The 18,951-nt window shown below is 43.9% G+C and overlaps 2 protein-coding genes across 2 annotated transcripts in view; both read left to right on the top strand.

The window, feature by feature from the left end:
- LOC308110024 (beta-2-glycoprotein 1-like) overlaps positions 1 to 1,306 on the top strand; it is a 9,719-nt gene extending 8,413 nt beyond the window's left edge. Inside the window, exons 7-8 of the mRNA XM_080464021.1 lie at positions 108 to 305; positions 804 to 1,306. Coding sequence (XP_080320147.1) covers positions 108 to 305; positions 804 to 868 — 263 coding nt within the window. The 3' untranslated portion in view covers positions 869 to 1,306. The remainder of the gene's footprint in view (positions 1 to 107; positions 306 to 803) is intronic.
- Positions 1,307 to 2,662: 1,356 nt separating this feature from the next.
- Positions 2,663 to 14,078, top strand: nol11 (nucleolar protein 11). Its single transcript, XM_080464017.1, has 18 exons — positions 2,663 to 2,829; positions 4,075 to 4,188; positions 4,321 to 4,377; positions 4,639 to 4,787; positions 4,873 to 4,930; positions 5,039 to 5,180; positions 7,534 to 7,740; positions 8,770 to 8,846; positions 9,166 to 9,289; positions 9,487 to 9,617; positions 10,054 to 10,119; positions 10,197 to 10,381; positions 11,339 to 11,464; positions 11,641 to 11,865; positions 12,480 to 12,558; positions 12,664 to 12,756; positions 12,941 to 13,048; positions 13,186 to 14,078. The coding sequence occupies exons 1-18, from the start codon at positions 2,683 to 2,685 to the stop codon at positions 13,297 to 13,299; spliced, it is 2,202 nt and encodes a 733-aa protein (XP_080320143.1). The 5' UTR covers positions 2,663 to 2,682; the 3' UTR covers positions 13,300 to 14,078.
- Positions 14,079 to 18,951: the final 4,873 nt, after the last annotated feature.

Genomic DNA, 18,951 nt, shown 5'->3' with positions numbered 1-18,951 from the left:
AATGCGACAGACCTGATGATTGTTCTAAATATCTGGATGGCAACAATAACGCTCAATATGGCATGGATGTCAAGTTTGAATTGAATTGTTTTTCTACTTATTCCCAGGTCCTTGCCAGGTTGGCATAGAGCGGGGGAGGATTTTATACAAAGGGGTAAAAATCTGGATTGCAGACTTTAAGCCCAACAAAATCCTCCACAAAGAAATCATCTCGCTTTACTGCAAAAACACGGCCAGGAACTGTGGCTACGCCATCTCAACCCAGTGCATCGATGGAAGACTCACTATCCCTGAATGCTTTGAACGTAAGGAAGATTTCAACTTAAATAGCTGAAAGAACTGAAAATGGTCTCACTGTATGATGCACCACTTGTCAGCGTCACAGCCCCCCCCCCCCCCCCCCCTCGATGGCCTCCAAAGTGGAATTTGAAAACTACTATCGACTCATGTGGCAGCCGTCACGAACTGTTTTTGAGAGATAACTGAAGGAGGCCAACAGTCCAGCCACCGAATATTCAGACTTAAGACCCACTAGTATGAGCCAATGAACACCATGGAGCCCAGAGCCCCCAGATCACATGTTCAGGACTCAGACACAAAGCCAGAGGTGTTTTCAGGCCTCAACATGGGAACGTTTGGAAACCTCTAACATAAGGCAGCCACATCAGTGTCATTCAGAAGTCAGAGGAAATAAAGGTTTTATCCAATGTGCATGGTGATCTACTTTTTAGGAGTTGCAGTATTAAAAGTTGCCGTGGGTCTGCCTTCTGTAAAATGTTCTCTCTCTATCTGTCTCTTTCCAGAACCCAGCAGGAGTGATTACCATATTCATTGGAAGTCACTTCCTTCAGAAATCAAAGAGTGCTGAAAGAGCTAGAGAATCCTTCCACGATGACGATGAACCACTGCTGAGGAACATGTGTTGGTGACAATATAAAACAAAGAAATAAAAACAATATGACTTAAGGTAAATGTTTCTATATACAAATGTAATAAACATGCTGCCACCTAAGGTTCATTTCAGAGCCTCAGTTAGTCAGCCAGACATCGGGAAGAACAGGTTGTGTTGTTGAGAAAGTGATTCAAATCTTTTCTTGGTATTTTTCTCTTCATACAAAATCATCCAGATTGGGCCGGTTGGAAGGGCCGACATGTTTGTCAGCGATTGTCCAGGATGTTTAGTGGATTATCAAGGAATAAAGGAGAGTTTCTGTACCTTCTGAGAGAATTGTTTGATTTGTCATATGATAGACAAACTGCTTGTTCTGTATGCAATAAAGCACTTCAACCAATATGGTAGCATGTCACCAGTGCTTCAGTCTGTGAGGAACACTGCATATTACTGACAGAGATTTTGGTTTACTTACTACAAATTAAAGTAAATCAAAATAGTCTCCAGCCAGACCATTACAAAGGCAGAGCATGACATGTCAAATGAAGATGTAAAGCACTTGTTTTGCAATTGTTGTGCAGCAAAACATCTCGTAAGATGTGAGCCAGATTAAAACCAGTTTAGTTCACACAACCAGTCGGTCAAATGAATGAAAATAAAGATAATATCACCACTGTCAGGGCCACATAAATAGATCCTATGCATCTTGGTATGACTTCTGGGAAATTAACTGATGAATTATCTTAAATAACATTTTTCCAATGCTTGGGCAGTTCCTAAAACACTTCACACTGTTAATCACATTCACCCATTCATACACACATTCCAATGGAGGCGGCCATCAAACATCCATTGAGAGCTATTTGGTATTCAGTGCCTTGCTCACGGACACTTCAACATGTGGACAAGGGGAGTGGGAAGTCAAATTTGCAACCTTCCTTGAGAGACGACCAGTCTATGAAGCAAGCAGCAGCTGCCGCTCTGGTTCACTTTCAGCCCTTTCACCCAGTTTATCACAGGAAAGGCAGTTAGTGACACTGACAGGAACCAATGTGTTCAACAGAAGTACTTAGAACTTACTACTGGGGAATATCCAGAAAATGTTCTGTGAAACAGTGAGTGGTTGTGACTTTAGAGGAAAGCTCAATTTCTAGATGTATAAAGTGGCACTGCTCTGAAAGGTTTCTGTGTCACTGTCTGTGGAGTAAAGCGGTGGAATAAATTAGGAATGGAGATAAAACAAATATAAAATACAATTCCGTTAAAAAGAATATATGTAAAGGACTGATTCTTGAGAAGTACAATAGTTCATCTTTATGACAGTTTGATTGTTCAGTGGAGAATATTGCATCAAAATGAACCATAGTGAATGGTAATGAGAGCATCTGTTGGTTTTAATTAAACTATAGGGAACCTTGACACTGAGTTGTTGACAGGGATATAGGGGTGTTGTTTTTTGTGACTAATTCTTTTTTAATAAAATATAGGAGTGTTTGAAGGGTAGGAATAAATACATGTTCACTTCTTCCTACTCCTTTTAGTTCATACAAATGTAGATCAAGTGCGTTGTGTTGTTTCTTTGTTTTTGTTTTATTCATTCATTCATTCAAGAAAAAGTGGAATATCTTTTTAAAACAGTTTGTACAGTAGTTTCAGTAGTTTACAATGTGGAGGAGCTTGAACCAACACGGCTGGGGAAGGTTTCCTCCTGGGGCTTCAAGAAGCCCCAGTCTCGCGGTTCGCTCTGTTCTCGCGAGATGTGACGAGGTTTCGGTCTCTTCTCGTCCAGCATGGCGGCGCTGTATGAGGGCTACACGTTGTGCGGACTGGTTCAAGATCATAATGTGCCTCATTCTGGCATTCAGGGGATCGAAGAGGAGAGAGACAGCGATCATGTCGTCGTCACTCACGCAAACAGATGCGTGACTTTGTACAAGGTAACGTGAAGAAGAAGAGCTGCTGAGCCCAGGGCGAGCTGCTCCGCTCGGTTAGCATCCTGAGCTCGTCCGGACGGCTGGAGCTTCACATGTTGTGGTGGAAGTTCATCAGAAATGTGGATTGAATATATGCTGTGGTAGACAGACTAACGTTAGTTAGTTCTGTATCTATTTGTCATATTAAATATCTTATTGTAGTACCTCCGGCTATGGCTTAAGTCCCATGTCTTTATTTTTTATTTTTTTTCCAATTGTTAATCTATTGGTATTTTACATGGTACACATAATTCTCAACAGAACAATTTGCCTTTGACATTCATCTGTACATTATAGTTTAATCTCCACAAAACATCCAAACCTTTATAAACAGTACAGAGATGAATGACTGCTCCTTCCACCATATTATAATATAATCTCTCAATACAACCTTACAACTGAATTATAATCTCCCTAGAACAGGGAAACATGGCTGTACCTTTGTGTTAAAAACAAAAACAATCTTTAAAAATGAGGTGAACCTGAGAGTAGAGCCATACCATTTAACATTATACAAAAGACCTCCAGTACCACTAGATGGTATTACTTTGTCCTCCAGTCCCACTGTGAGGAACCTGGGAGTTCTTTAGACCAGGATTTATCCTTCAACTCCACATTAAACAATCTGCAGGACTGCCTTTTTTCACCTCCGTAATATTTCCAACATTAGAAACATGCTGACTCAGAGTGATGCTGAAAAAGTAATCCATCATTAGTTACTTCCAGAGTAACTATTGTAACTCCCTATTATCAGGGTGAAACAATAACTGGTTCTAAATGCTGCAGCTTCTGTTGATGTTGGTCTCCTTAAATAACGAGATGATTGGAATTTGCGATGAAAAGACAACTTGAAATCAGCAGGTGAAATTCAGTTGTTTTACTTTAGGTAGTTTCCACGGCCGTGGACTCGAGAAGGAACAACCTGGAAAGAGTTTCAGGATCTGCGTGTGTTTACAAGATATAGTTTCCAGAGGACATTGTCTTTTTCTGAATAGCTGGTCTTCATTGCTTTCTGTCCACTAAAAACTAGACGCACTACATCGCACACTGACGCTTGGTCTAAATAAGCAATAAATCATTGGTGTCTGTGTGCAGTACAGCATAAATGAATGTTTTTGTCTTTGTCAAGGTGTTTCTGACAGAAGAGCAAAGTCTCTGGCGGTTCTAGAAGTAAGACGTTCTGATGATTCCTGCCTCTTGTCTTCTCAGGTGTCCGACCAGAAGCGACTCGGCAGCTGGACGGTGAAACGAGGACAAACTCTCACCTGTTCAGCAGTTTTCAACTCGCAGAGTAAAGAATATGTGGCCGTCTCAGACAACAAGGTGACTTCTTATAATGTGACCACATCTTGTCTCAATCGCCAGTGAAGCTGATTCAGTTCAAACGTTTCTGTATATTTCAGATCTACTTCCAGTAACAGTATAATCATTTCATCTGTTCTTTTTCCTCCCAAGGTTGTCAGGATTTGGAAGGAGGAAGACGTACTATTGGACAAAGCCTTCAAAGCCACTGTGCGTGTGAAATTTAATTTAATTGCTTTAGTTGAAGTATTTTTGGTATTGTAAACTATTATGCGTCTAGAAAACTTAAGCAACTCAATTCTTCTGTCACTAAAATGTCGAGCTCATTTTTAAAGATGTTAATTTGCATATGTTGGCAGTTGGAATATTCCGATATAAAGAAAGATGGAGATATATTGATCCTGATGCCTTCTGGCTGAAGTAAGTGTATTCTATAAGTGGAGACATTTCATGTCCATGGTTCCTCTGCAGGTGTCCTCAGATGTGTGGAAGGTTCACTGTGTGGGAGGAAGCCAGCCGGTGGTCTTGTTCCAGAGAGGAGCGGTGAGGCTGCTGGACGCTCTGCTTTCTGCTCCCCAGCAGCCGATAGAAGAAGTCTTAGCTCCAGAAGAAACCATTAGGTTGGCCTTTTAAAGCAAATAGTCCTTTTTATTGAAGGAACTGAATTGCTGGTGTCCTGATGTGTATTTCCTGTCTGGGCTTTAGGTGGAGTACTCATATTGTAGCAGAGGCGCAGCAGTGGGTCATTTTCACTACGGAACAGGTGAACCCATGTGATTGGCTTCATACCTGCTCTTCAGTCGACAGTCTACTTCATCCAGACATCCCTGATGCTTCATTTCTTCTTTGTGTTCTGACTGTCCCTGCACAGAGAGGCGAACATTTCCTCTACCTGCACAAGCTGAGGCCAAACTGTCTCCTGAGGTACCGTCTGGAGAGAGAGGAGCCGGGACTCCCCCCCCTCAGCTTCTCCGCCTCCTGCAGGGATAAACACATCTGCCTGCTCTACCTTTGTAAGCCTGAATGTCCAGTGACAGTCCTCACTACCAGCCCATCTACATTTATTCAACAAGTTGAGACTCGGTAAATTTATAACAAATATAACTTTAGTTGCTGACATTTCCAGACAACTTGGCCATGCTGTCTGGAGACAGCCAGAGAAAGTGGGTTAATACTTACAAGGTTCCGTCACATCCCCGCTTGATCCAGACTAGAATTCTCTTCAGGGATATCTGGTCTGAAGACTATGGGTGTCCTACTAGTCCCTCCTATCGTCTACTGGTCCCTCCTATCGTCTACTGGTCCCTCCTATCTCCTACTAGTCCCTCCTATCTCCTACTGGTCCCTCCTATCTCCTACTGGTCCCTCCTATCGTCTACTGGTCCCTCCTATCTCCTACTAGTCCCTCCTATCTCCTACTGGTCCCTCCTATCTCCTACTAGTCCCTCCTATCTCCTACTGGTCCCTCCTATCGTCTACTGGTCCCTCCTATCTCCTACTGGTCCCTCCTATCTCCTACTGGTCCCTCCTATCTCCTACTGGTCCCTCCTATCTCCTACTGGTCCCTCCTATCTCCTACTAGTCCCTCCTATCTCCTACTGGTCCCTCCTATCTCCTACTGGTCCCTCCTATCGTCTACTGGTCCCTCCTATCTCCTACTGGTCCCTCCTATCTTCTACTGGTCCCTCCTATCGTCTACTGGTCCCTCCTGTCTCCTACTAGTCCCTCCTATCTCCTACTGGTCCCTCCTATCTCCTACTAGTCCCTCCTATCTCCTACTGGTCCCTCCTATCTCCTACTGGTCCCTCCTATCGTCTACTAGTCCCTCCTATCTCCTACTGGTCCCTCCTATCGTCTACTGGTCCCTCCTGTCTCCTACTAGTCCCTCCTATCTCCTACTAGTCCCTCCTATCTCCTACTGGTCCCTCCTATCTCCTACTGGTCCCTCCTATCGTCTACTGGTCCCTCCTGTCTCCTACTAGTCCCTCCTATCTTCTACTGGTCCCTCCTATCTCCTACTGGTCCCTCCTATCTCCTACTGGTCCCTCCTATCTCCTACTGGTCCCTCCTGTCTCCTACTGGTCCCTCCTATCTCCTACTGGTCCCTCCTATCTCCTACTGGTCCCTCCTGTCTCCTACTAGTCCCTCCTATCTTCTACTGGTCCCTCCTATCTCCTACTGGTCCCTCCTGTCTCCTACTGGTCCCTCTTATCTCCCAACGTGGATGTTAGCAAAGCCGTAGTCCAGCAGGGCGGCGCTCTGCAGCCAGACCTCAGTGTTTTCAGCCTCCAGCTCTGGGAGGAGAACAGCTCTGACATCAGAACAATGAGCAGCAGCTCCTCCAGGCTGTCAGCAGGAGATTCACACCTCCGTGAAGCTGCGTCCTACTCCACCCTAAACTCCCTGGAAATAGTCCCAATGGTTGGAGCTGCGTTAGAGCTGGAAACATTGTGTTGCTGCTGCCTTGCTCAAGAGTTTCCCCAGGGATTAATAAAGTCATTCTGAGGTTCTAAAGATAGAACTAGTTTATTATGAGATGATGACGTCACGCAGACCCCCACATTGTCCACATGGAACTAAAATACTTTGTACTGCTTCCTTTACTGTCCTGATACTAACCTCAAGTTGTCTTTAGAGAGAGTACATGAATACATTAGTACATTTCATACTTTACTGTAGAGAGGAGTTTATTACAGCCTCTTATAAAATTAACAATAATGATCATAATAATATTAAAGCAAACAGAGTTCTGGTATCAGAATAGTGTCGTATCGGCAGAGATCCAGATTCAGGTATCGGGATCGGAAGAGACGTGGACGGGTACTCCCCTGGTCAGAGTATTGTGGCTCCTTCTCTAGGATCCACTCCACCACTGGTTGTGACCTAAATGGCCAATCTGTATATCAATCAGCAACAGATCAATAAATCTAATCTAGCCAACATATTGAGGACCTTTAAGATCTCCACCTTTTAGAAGAGAGGATACATAACCTGCTCGTCGAAAGGATTCCAAATAATAAAACACTAATTCATCCTATGTCTTTTAACCAGTTTTCAATCCCAGACAACTTCATGAGTCGACTTCCTGTGTACTGCTTCTTCCTTGTAACAATACTGCTGGAACCTAGATGGTATTTTGTGACTTGGAACAACATGAGTCTTTAATACAAGTTTATTAACTTTAAGAAAAGGTCCCTTGTGGCTCACTGCTGTCAGTAGAGTATTTCTTCATGCTGTACTGTCCATATACTCCACACTTTTGGGTCAGAACATCTTCTTTGCTCTGAGATATTTGGTCTGGGTTTCTTCTGTTGATGTCTCCCAGAATGAATCCTGAGGACCTTGTTCTTTCTGTCTCCTGTCCAGACCCTAATGGTGGGGTGTACCAGAGTGTGGTGCCTGTGCGGAGCCTTGGATCTGAAGATGGAGCCCAGGCTCTTCCCCTCCCCCGCACCCTGCTGCTGGCTCTTCCAGTTGGGGAGGGTCTGTTGGAGGCAGCATCAGTTCTGGTGCTGGATGAAGCCCATGCTGCTGTTGTGGGGGCGCCCCACCCCTCTGCTGGAGCTGGTAAAGGTAAGGCCTTCTGGAATACCCACCCCCTCTTCATGAGTGGAAATCCCCCACTGATGCACCAGCCGAGGAAAACATGCTTCTATCGACTTCTTGTCTTCAGTGTTGTACGATCTTTTTCTCAAAACCGTTTTAAAAGGTTTTTTTTAATCTTGAAGATGTATAGGGAAGAGTTATCATCATGTATATTGTACCATGTAAACACAACCGTATGAAAGTGTGTTTGAACATGGTACTCTAGGATTTACTTGTGTGTATTATTTTCTCTCCTGTGTAGTTTGTATATACATATAAGAGGTCAAATGAATGAAGTTTTTTTGCATACTTGTTCTAAAAAAAATTAAATTGGAGCGCGACAGAATTCTGCTGGTTATGAGAAGAAACAGAAAATACAAGAGCCAGTGGACTGTAGGGGATTACAAAGCGTTTATAATCAGTGAATCTCAACCTGTAGAGAAAGAAGCTTAAAGCATTGAAAAGATGAACTGTTCATATTCTTCTTTTCATGCTTTGTTAAAATAAGTCTGCGTGTGCCACAAAGGGAGACAGAAACAAACGGTTGTATATAAACGGTTAACAATAGAGCTGCTTTGAATACTGATAAAGGTTTAATATTTAATATCTCTGTGGGGATTTGTAGGTATTTCACACACATTATGTTTAATAAATATTGACAGTTTAATCTCATAGTGCTTCTATTTATTAACCTTTAATATAGGAAGTCTAATCTCAATTCAGTTGGTAGTTTCTAGATTTTGTGCAAGATACCATAACAATTTTTAAAATTCCAACTTAGTTAAGAAAATAAAGTGAACTTGGATAAATGCCAGAATATTTTTTTATTTTTATTTTGCTGCATTAATTTTGTTAGGTGAGATTTATTCATTAAAAAACAAAAATTGGAATAGTGTATGTGTGTGTGTGTGTGTATATATATATATATATATATATATATATATATATAAATAAATGAATGTATGTGGTCACTCAATGAGTGATATTCCTATTCTTATGTTCTATTTAATATTTCAGATTTTCTCTGCATCTGGAACACCAACTTTCAGACGCTGCAAGCTGGAAAAGAGATGGCGGGTCAAATGTTTGGACAGGTATGTGTTTATAAAAACCCTGAAGCAGGTTGTTCTGGTTGAATGTTACCGGGTCTGTTCTGACCCAATGTGGTGAGCTTTGCTGTGGTGCCGTCCTGCAGGCCAGGGTTCCCTGTCCTTCCAGCTGCTGGGTGCTATGGAGGACTGTATGACTCTGGTAGATCATTGGGTCTGCTCTCCACTGTGACGGGCTCCTTGTCCCTCCTCACAACCTAATAGCAGTTGACACCCAGGAAGGCTGGACTGTCCTCATGTGTCTTCACCTCACTTCTACCATGAAGACATGAAGTGTTTGTCATCTCCTTTTCTTCTCATGTAGCTTTGGAGTTTTTCCAACAAGCTCTTTATCCCCCATGGGAAAACCCTCTCCGTTATCCCATTCGAATGCCCCACATCTTCCCTGGCTTCAGCCGTGGGCAAACTGAAACAGGCCAAAGTTGAAGGTAAGCAAACCAGGCTTTCCTCACATCGCCATGACGACTCTGAGCCGCTGCGTAATGCTAATAAAACCGTCTGCTTCAGTAATGATGAATGATAAGTTGTGTTTCTCTCTTGAGGCCCCATTCTAATGATAATAATAAAAATGTAAATAATGCCTAGGTTTTATATACTGCATTGCTCCCTCCTCTAATGACTGCAGAGTGTCCGTCTCCGGCCTGCGTAGCCTCGTGGAATACCCTCCTGCATGGAGACAATACCCTCCTGCATGGAGACAATACCCTCCTGCATGGAGACAAGGCTCAGCCCTCCAGAGTGGAGACCAGGAAGTCGGTATGTTGGCTGACTTAATGAGTAAATGAACACTATTTTGGATCCAAATTAAGATACAGAGTCACTATCATAAGATGTAAAAGTGGTTGTAAGACACAAATGGAATTGTGACTGTATTCATCCCGTGAATATTATTTACTCACAATAGTAGTCACACTGCTGCTGTGTAATGTTGCCATCCACAGTATTCGCTGCGGGATTAATAATCAAATATTCTGAGACTACACAAAATAATTTATTTCTTAATTCCATATTAGAAGTTTTAGCTTGAAATGTGATGTTATTGGATGTTGTGGCTTTTTGTTCAATGCAACTTCAGCAAACTGAACTCTTGATTTGTGTGTGAATGGAGAGCCTTCTGAAGATCAGTAGGTCAGTAAGTGTCCACCAGCAGTGGTCTCCAAATAGATGAATTGTTTCTTCCTCTTCCACACAGAGAGCGAACCGTAGGACACAGCCCGCTGGTATTTCAACAATTGATAAAGTACTGGAGCTCACAAAGGTATTTTCTTGTCTGTGTTCAGGGAGCTGTGTTGGAGATGTTGGTCAGTGGTGAGATGTTTTCATGTGTTTATGCAGACGGCTCCAGCAGAGGAGGTCCAGAAGGAGGTGGAGGGGCTGCTGTCCAGGTCAGACCTCCAGGACCTCCAGCCCTCATTGGGACAGTTGGCTTCAATCCTGGTGTCCCGGTGCCGGGCTGATCCAGCCTTCTCCTCCCACAGCGCCCTGGCTCAGCTCCTGCACACTCGCTGTCTGTGCCACAGGTAAGGCCGGGCAAGGCAGGGCAGGGCAGGGCAGGGCAGGGCAAGGCAGGGCTTCCTCTACACTCATTTCAGAGCGGCGGGCAGCATTTTGGCTGCTGAAGCCAGTTAAAGCAGCAGCAGCTCCATTTCACTGCAGCTTTAGGCAGCGAGCCTCCAGACGCCATTTGGACGGTTGAATTTTGAAGGAAGAAGAAGAAGAAATCCCCCAGATGTTCAGAGGCTCTAACATCTGTGTTCAGTTGAGCCTCACAGGAGGAAACCCGGGAGGAGCAGACCAACGGCTGTGCACTGAAAGGTTTTAACTGTTAACCCTGTAATGAGGGACAGCCTCCAGCAGGGGGCGCTGCTGTGACTCCTTTAATACACCGGGAGTCAAACATAAGGCCCGTGGACCAGAACCGGCCCCTGAAGGCTCCACAAACCACCGAGGAAGGGATTAGATTAGATTTCTAGGAGGGTTTTTATATTTCACTGGATTCTGAAGCAGAATGTTTTATTAAAATTGAGATTATAGTCATTTAATATCAGCTGGTCCTACAATTTATCACGTCACAATGTAGTAGTCCACAATGTAGTATATAGTAGTCCACAATGTAGTATATAGTAGTCCACAATGTAGTATATAGTAGTCCACAATGTGTTCCAAAGCACCATTTAAGGTATATTTTTTTTCCAAAATTTTTACACACACACACACACACACACACACACACACACACACACACACACACACACCACCGCTGTTGAAAAAACCTCAGAGAGGAAACACTGCAATAGGATTGTTAGTAGTTTTTTTCTCTCCCTCTTGTGAAACTTCAGAATAAAGAAGTAATTAGTGTTTGTTTGTTTGTTTGTTTGAACCACAAAGACTCAAAGCAACTGAAGGATCTCGGCTGTATTTCTGCGTTCTGCCTGGTTACTACTGATGGAACCATAAGCCTTTGTCTCCTCCCACAGTGTTTGTCCTGACCTTGTACTCCTGGCACTCGAGAGGAAGGATTACTTTCTGTGTCAGCTCTGCTTGCAGTTCTTCCCCGACATCCCTGAAGCCGTCACCTGTGCCTGCCTCAAGGCCTTCATCAGGTAGAAGACACAACACTACCACAGTACATCTGTGGCCACTTGAATAACAGACCATGGGTTTCTTAGGATAGGAAGATGGTGGATTTAAATGTTTTAATGAAAATGGTGAAGCTGTGCTCCAGTGGCCTCGTCCACTTCTTTTTCACCCGACATAAAATCACTCCATTTTCTTTCAGCGTGCCAGACGTCGATGCAGAGGAGATGAACCTGGAGCCTGACAGCGTCTCTTCCATGGAGACTTTAATCTCAAGACAACGGGAAAAGACTGTCCTGCAGAATGGCTTCAGCCCCGAGTCCAGAGAGGAGGACCCATCGGACACCATCAGTGACCAGCAAGAAGAGAAGGCAGCTCGTCCACCGGGACGCGTCTGTCCAGTGGGATTACAGAAAGCTGTTCTACTGTATCCTTCATGTACAAAGTCACTCGTAGACAACTTTCTCTGGTCTGTCTTCATTTGTATGGTATTCTGTATTCTATATTCTGCATTCTGCATTCTATATTCTGCATTCTGCATTCTACATTCTGTATTCTACATTCTACATTCTACATTCTGCATTCTACATTCTGTATTCTGCATTCTACATTCTGTATTCTACATTCTACATTCTGTATTCTGCATTCTACATTCTGTATTCTACATTCTGCATTCTACATTCTGTATTCTACATTCTACGTTCTGTATTCTGCATTCTACATTCTGTATTCTGCATTCTACATTCTGTATTCTACATTCTGTATTCTACATTCTGCATTCTACATTCTGTATTCTGCATTCTACATTCTGTATTCTACATTCTACATTCTGTATTCTACATTCTGTATTCTACATTCTGTATTCTACATTCTGTATTCTAGATTCTACATTCTGTATTCTACATTCTGTATTCTACATTCTGCATTCTACATTCTGTATTCTACATTCTGTATTCTAGATTCTACATTCTGTATTCTACATTCTGTATTCTACATTCTGTATTCTACATTCTGCATTCTGAAATCTTAACTTGGGCTCAGAAACGAGGTCCTGCAGACGGCATACAGTGACACCTTCATCCTCCCACATCTCAAAGATCTTTCTTCTCAACAAGTTGTTGTGAGTAAAAGCCAGCAAACGTTGCTTTTGTCTCTATAATAATCCACCAAAGACTGACTTCTCTGCTTTGACCACTGAGCATTTCTCATCTTATTTCTCTCTCAGCTTCTCCTCCAGTATCTGCAGTTTCTCTACCTAAGATGTTCTGAAGCTCCTTCATCTCAGACGGACGGACTCCGATCACCCAGTTTGTCTCAGGTTGGTGAGACACACAATGGGACATTAACAATTAACTACATGGCTTATACCTTTATTACAAAGAACTCTATTAAGATAAACATCCTTCCTTTTTGGGAAAGTTTAGCAGTAGTGTGTGTCATTGTAAGAAAAAAGGACTAGATGTCCTGTAAAGCCAGCTGTCCTGATTTCTGTTGGACTGTAGGTCCTGGATTGGGTGTGCTTGTTGTTGGACGCCCATTTCACCGTGCTGGTGATGACTCCAGAGGCCAGGGGCCTACTGCTCAACCTCCACACCTTTGTTAAGTCTCAGGTAGGAAACGTGTGGTGTCTAACCAGCTCCAACAATAATCAGCCTTGGGTTCTTTGAAATATGGCGCTGGCTTTCTCATGGCAGATTAAAAGCACAAGCCACATAATCCAGATTGAAACCTTGATTTGTGTCCCCAGGTGAAACTGGTGTCTGAACTTGGGAAGATGGAGGGCAGCCTCCAGGAGCTCAGTAAGATGAAGGAGAACAAGGACGTTGGACAATACTCGATCGAAGTTATTGAGCTCTTTTAGAATGTGTATACGATCCTTTAAATAAAAAGAGAATGTGTTGCCCTCCAGCCTTTCTACTGCCCCGGCTGGTGTAAAAGGGCATTTTGGCACAAATGACAAACACAAGAGTTTAACAGTAAAAGACATTGTCTGAGTGTCTTTAGTTCCAGGTGTCTCTGAGTCGTGTATTAAACTTGTTCTAACTGGTTTAGTTAGTCTGGTTTCCTTATTCTAATCTACCGTCTGCTCTTCAGGTGAGCAGAGAAACGTAAAGCCCACGTCATGGGGCTGCTGACCACCCCCTCCGCCACCACCCTTTACAGTTTGTGAAAGCATGGTATCTGTCCAAAACAGAATATTTCTAAGTTTGTCAGAGGTAACTTTGTTTTGTTTCTTTTTCCACATTGAATCTTATTTTGTTGAATATAAATATATAACGATGAGGGGAGAAAAAAAGATCTCACCTTGCTATTTTTTATTTTATTTCAAAGTTATGGCTATCGCTGCAGTGAGTGACCCAAGATGTTCAGTCATAAATACAAAATTAAAATCAATAAAAAAAACACCACCTTTGTTTCATTTACACGTTAGACTATGGCTCTAGATTAGCTTTGACTCTAGATTAGCTTGGGAAAGTGACGACTTTATCTTCTTGTACCTGTCAGATATAAAGTCCTTGTTCTCCATGTGTGACATTCTTCTTGTTCAGTTGCACCATCCTCTTTGTTTCTAAGACTGACTGGCAGACCTGATGTCACATTTCAGTGGTGGTTTATTGTAAAAATCTAAATAAAATATTCAAAAAAAAAAATCTCTGAATGGATCCTGTGGTTAGAACTCCTGTCGATCATGATTGGAATGCATTTGGACCCACTGCCTGATGGCCCATATTTAATAGATTTTGTTGGGACTTGAGCCACAGTGCTCTGGTCATGGTATCTGCTTTCCTACCTTGTGTGTTGGGACTTATTACAAATCACTTTGTAGAACAATCGCTTCAAGGTAAGTGAGAACTTCAATAAGAGAACTCCTCACACGGCAGTCATGGAAGTGCATTCACAACACAGTCATTTGAATTTTTGGAACTGAGTTCATTTAGATGTTTGATTGTGGATGTTTGATGTAAGAACAACCAGCCAGCATTGTTGCATTGCGCACGGCTCCCGTCCACCCAGCTCCATATGGCATTAATATCTATGAATTACAGGTGTTTCTTCCCTTTCTGTCATTTAAAAAAAGGTTAAAAAAAATGGTGTAGTGATTAGTATTTTGGCCTGATTGTGAGAATGTCTGTTTTTCCGTATATTCAGATATTGAATAATTAAAGGTTTATCAGGCTTAATTCTTTTTTTTTTTTAGTTTTTCAATAAAAAGGGAGATAGCGTTGTCGGCAGGATTCGAACCTGCGCGGGGAGACCCCAATGGATTTCTAGTCCATCGCCTTAACCACTCGGCCACGACAACTACTTGTTAAATTCATACTTAAGTTCAAACATAAAGGCAGTCGTACACAGGGTGCCGTCATAAACTTCCATCAACCCAAAATAACCATCTTCTGCTATTTAACCAGCTTTTTACTCTGACTTGTGCTTTGTCAAGGCGGGTGTGACTAAACTACTTTCAAATGGGAGATCACCCATGGCAGCGGACACGCAGCGTCCGAGTCAAACTTTCAAGGTTTAGCAATGAGAGCCCTCCTCATTCCCTCTAGTGACGCTGACTGAGCCAACTAATGCTACTCGTTCAGTTTGAGGCATAAATTCCATCTGTTTCCCAAGTCCGCGTCTTAACAAACGTGAAAATGAGAACTTTAACCGTGTTTTCGGATCTTCTCTCGCTTTGCTGCTACGAAAACGGCGACAGACCGAGAACGAACGACGCCGTTTCACTGGATGTTTTCGGTCCCTTGATTGTTCAAAGTGTCCAGCGGAACCAGCGGAACCAGCCGAACCACCGGGACCAGCGGACGATGCCGCAGACGAGCCTGCCGGCCGCGTTTGCACGACTAACTAATTTTATCAAGAAGCATGCAACTGCGTCTATTGTTGAATAGTGAGTCACGTGATGTGACATAGTCGATTCAGCAGCGTCAAGTTAGACAATAAAAGCCGCACATCCGGTTCTATTAAAATAATAATAATAAGTAATACATTTTATTTTTTGTTTTGTTGCTGTTAAATTTGAGTGAGATGTGGAAGAGCCAGGTGTTTATTTCATGCAAACATTCACAGACAGAAGTGGGAGGGAGGCTGTGGAGGGTGTAGTGGAGAGGTAGAGCTGGAGGAGGGTGGAGTGGAGAGGTAGAGCTGGAGGAGGGTGGAGTGGAGAGGTAGAGCTGGAGGAGGGTGGAGTGGAGAGGTAGAGCTGGAGAAGGGTGGAGTGGAGAGGTAGAGCTGGAGGAGGGTGGAGTGGAGAGGTAGAGCTGGAGGAGGGTGGAGTGGAGAGGTAGAGCTGGAGGAGGGTGGAGTGGAGAGGTAGAGCTGGAGAAGGGTGGAGTGGAGAGGTAGAGCTGGAGGAGGGTGGAGTGGAGAGGTAGAGCTGGAGGAGGGTGGAGTGGAGAGGTAGAGCTGGAGGAGGGTGGAGTGGAGAGGTAGAGCTGGAGGAGGGTGGAGTGGAGAGGTAGAGCTGGAGAAGGGTGGAGTGGAGAGGTAGAGCTGGAGGAGGGTGGAGTGGAGAGGTAGAGCTGGAGAAGGGTGGAGTGGAGAGGTAGAGCTGGAGGAGGGTGGAGTGGAGAGGTAGAGCTGGAGGAGGGTGGAGTGGAGAGGTAGAGCTGGAGAAGGGTGGAGTGGAGAGGTAGAGCTGGAGGAGGGTGGAGTGGAGAGGTAGAGCTGGGTGTCAGTCGAGTCTCAGGTCAACAGCATGAGGAGGATGAGGAGGAGTCTGGTGTCTGCTGCCATGAGGAGGGGCTCTGTTGTTTTATTTTGATGAGGGCTGTCTCTGTGCTCTGTTGGGGATGGAAGCCAGACTGAACTGTTCATGAAGGTTATTGTTGGTTAGATCTGGGATGCAACAGTTTTTTTGAGAATGTTTGATATGAATGGGAGATTAGAGACGGACGAAGGTTCTTGAAATCGTCGGGGTCTGAAGCAGGTTTCTTGAGAATGGAGGTTACTGCAGCTGATTTGAATAACGTTGGAACAGTTCCAGTGAAGACGGAGGAGGGATTATGGCTGAGCTGACAGGTGGGGAAGGTAGAGGGTGGAGAAGGTGGAGGTTGGAGCTGACAGGTGGGGAAGGTAGAGGGTGGAGAAGGTGGAGGGTGGAGCTGACAGGTGGTGAGGTCCAGAGTGTGTCCTTTGGAATGTGTGGGGAAGTGAATATGTTGATGTAATCCAGAACTGTCCAGACAGAATGAGGAGTCCTTTGTGAGGGTGTTGTTGGAAACGTCCACGTGAACATCAGAATGTCCATGTGAACATCAGAATGTCCATGTGAACATCAGAATGTCCATGTGAACATCAGAACGTCCATGTGAACATCAGAATGTCCACGTGAACATCAGAATGTCCACGTGAACATCAGAACGTCCACATGAACATCAGAATGTCCATGTGAACATCAGAATGTCCATGTGAACATCAGAACGTCCATGTGAACATCAGAACGTCCATGTGAATAGCTGGGTTGGCAGAACTGTTGTCTCCCAATCTGAAGATTGCAGGTTCAATTCCCAATCCTGCCTGCCTACATGCTGAAGTGTCCTTGGGCAAGACACTGAACTCCAAACTGTCCTCATTGGAGTGACAGTGCCTTGCCCAGCTGCAGCCTCCAATGGTGTGAGGAGCTGCTGTCACTGAAAAGACTTTATCTTCATTCTTCTTTCTTTTTTTATTCTTCTATCCTTTAAAAGAAGTCGTTTCAGTGGAACATGGACTCAAATCATTTCAATGCACATTATGCTATTTGGAATTGCTGGTTGTGTTAATTAAAGGATTTGACTTGTTGTGTTCCCTCCCTCCATCCCTCCATCCATCCATCCCTCCATCCCTCCATCTCCTCCCTCTTCTCCATTTCTGGGTGGTGGTGGTGTCAGTCTGAGCACCGTCACCCAGATCACATTGACCCATTAAGAACCTTCCAAAAAAAAACAACAAAAAAAACAACAAAAAAAAAAGAAAAAAAAAAAAGAACCTTCCTGCAGGCGGTGAGCCCTCAGGAAGGTGGAGAGCCCTCAGGAAGGTGGAGAGCCCACAGGAAGGTGGAGAGCCCTCAGGAAGGTGGAGAGCCCTCAGGAAGGTGAAGAGCCCTCAGGAAGGTGGAGAGCCCACAGGAAGGTGGAGAGCCCACAGGAAGGTGGAGAGCCCTCAGGAAGGTGGAGAGCCCTCAGGAAGGTGAAGAGCCCTCAGGAAGGTGGAGAGCCCTCAGGAAGGTGGAGAGCCCACAGGAAGGCGGAGAGCCCACAGGAAGGTGGCGCCCGGCGTGGGACATGAACCCTCTACGTTGAGACTGAGAGTCTGATGCTCTACCTACTGAGCTGGACGGGGGACATGAACCCTCTACCTTGAGACTGAGAGTCTCCTGCTCTACCAGCTGAGCTGGACGGGGGACATGAACCCTCTACCTAGAGACTGAGAGTCTGATGCTCTACCTACTGAGCTGGCCGGGGGACATGAACCCTCTACCTTGAGACTGAGAGTCTGACGCTCTACCTACTGAGCTGGACGGGGGACATGAACCCTCTACCTTGAGACTGAGAGTCTGATGCTCTACCTACTGAGCTGGACGGGGGACATGAACCCTCTACCTTGAGACTGAGAGTCTGATGCTCTACCTACTGAGCTGGACGGGGGACATGAACCCTCTACCTTGAGACTGAGAGTCTGATGCTCTACCAGCTGAGCTGGACGGGGGACATGAACCCTCTACCTGGAGACTGAGAGTCTGACGCTCTACCTACTGAGCTGGACGGGGTCCCTTGTTGTGTTCAAAGACAATAAAAAACTAAACAAAGAGCTGTGTTTTCAGTGTCATTGCAACTTGTAAAAAAGAAAAGCTTTCATTCAGGACTGAATAGTTCGGTCAACTACAGTGCAAAAGATATAAATAGGAAAATATCATATAAGCATATAGTTACCAACATCTATACAATATAATACATGCATGTTGAATAAATTGAGCCTGTCTGAAACGAGTACAGTAGAGTTTACTTATTGCACATGACTTTAAAAAAAAAGGGTCATTGAATCAGGTAGTTTATAAATTACATTTTATGTTCATGAACAGTGATGAATACATACAGCAAATGAACATGTGAATCACTGAGGTATTAACTTCTTCCTAACTTAACAATTGAAGGATTCTTTATTGTCACAGCAGTACACTGCTACATGACATGATACTAAATGTTGTACTCAAGGCCTGGTTGAAGCAGAAACATAAATAAGCACAATAACAACAATGTGTACAGTGGTTCCTGAAACAGTATCTACAGTGGTTGATTAAACAGATAAATAGGTGAACGTTGTGAGGGCTGCAGAGCTCCAGGGCACAACCACAGTTCAATAGGACCACTTTATTATATTGTATTAGATGTTCCTTACATGTGGGTCAATTGCACTGTGAGATGAGAAGCTCTCCAATATGGTTGTACATTGTGTCCTGATAATAAAGAATAACTCTTTATAGGTCTATTCATTTATGGATGTTGTCATACAATGTGCTACATATTTATAG

The sequence above is a fragment of the Lipophrys pholis genome (genome assembly GCF_963383615.2).
Source record: "Lipophrys pholis genome assembly, chromosome: 5".
Taxonomy (NCBI): domain Eukaryota; kingdom Metazoa; phylum Chordata; class Actinopteri; order Blenniiformes; family Blenniidae; genus Lipophrys; species Lipophrys pholis.
The sequence above is the reverse complement of the archived record's forward strand: the minus strand, read 5'-3'. Positions and strand labels throughout refer to the sequence as shown.

Bases quoted from the DNA above. Each gene is read 5' to 3' on its own strand.
- nol11 (XM_080464017.1), top strand. From the start codon at position 2,683: ATGGCGGCGCTGTATGAGGGCTACACGTTGTGCGGACTGGTTCAAGAT. The intron at 11,465-11,640 runs GTAGAAGACACA...ATTTTCTTTCAG, and splicing joins TGCCTCAAGGCCTTCATCAG to CGTGCCAGACGTCGATGCAG. The intron at 11,866-12,479 runs GTATCCTTCATG...ACTTGGGCTCAG, and splicing joins TTACAGAAAGCTGTTCTACT to AAACGAGGTCCTGCAGACGG.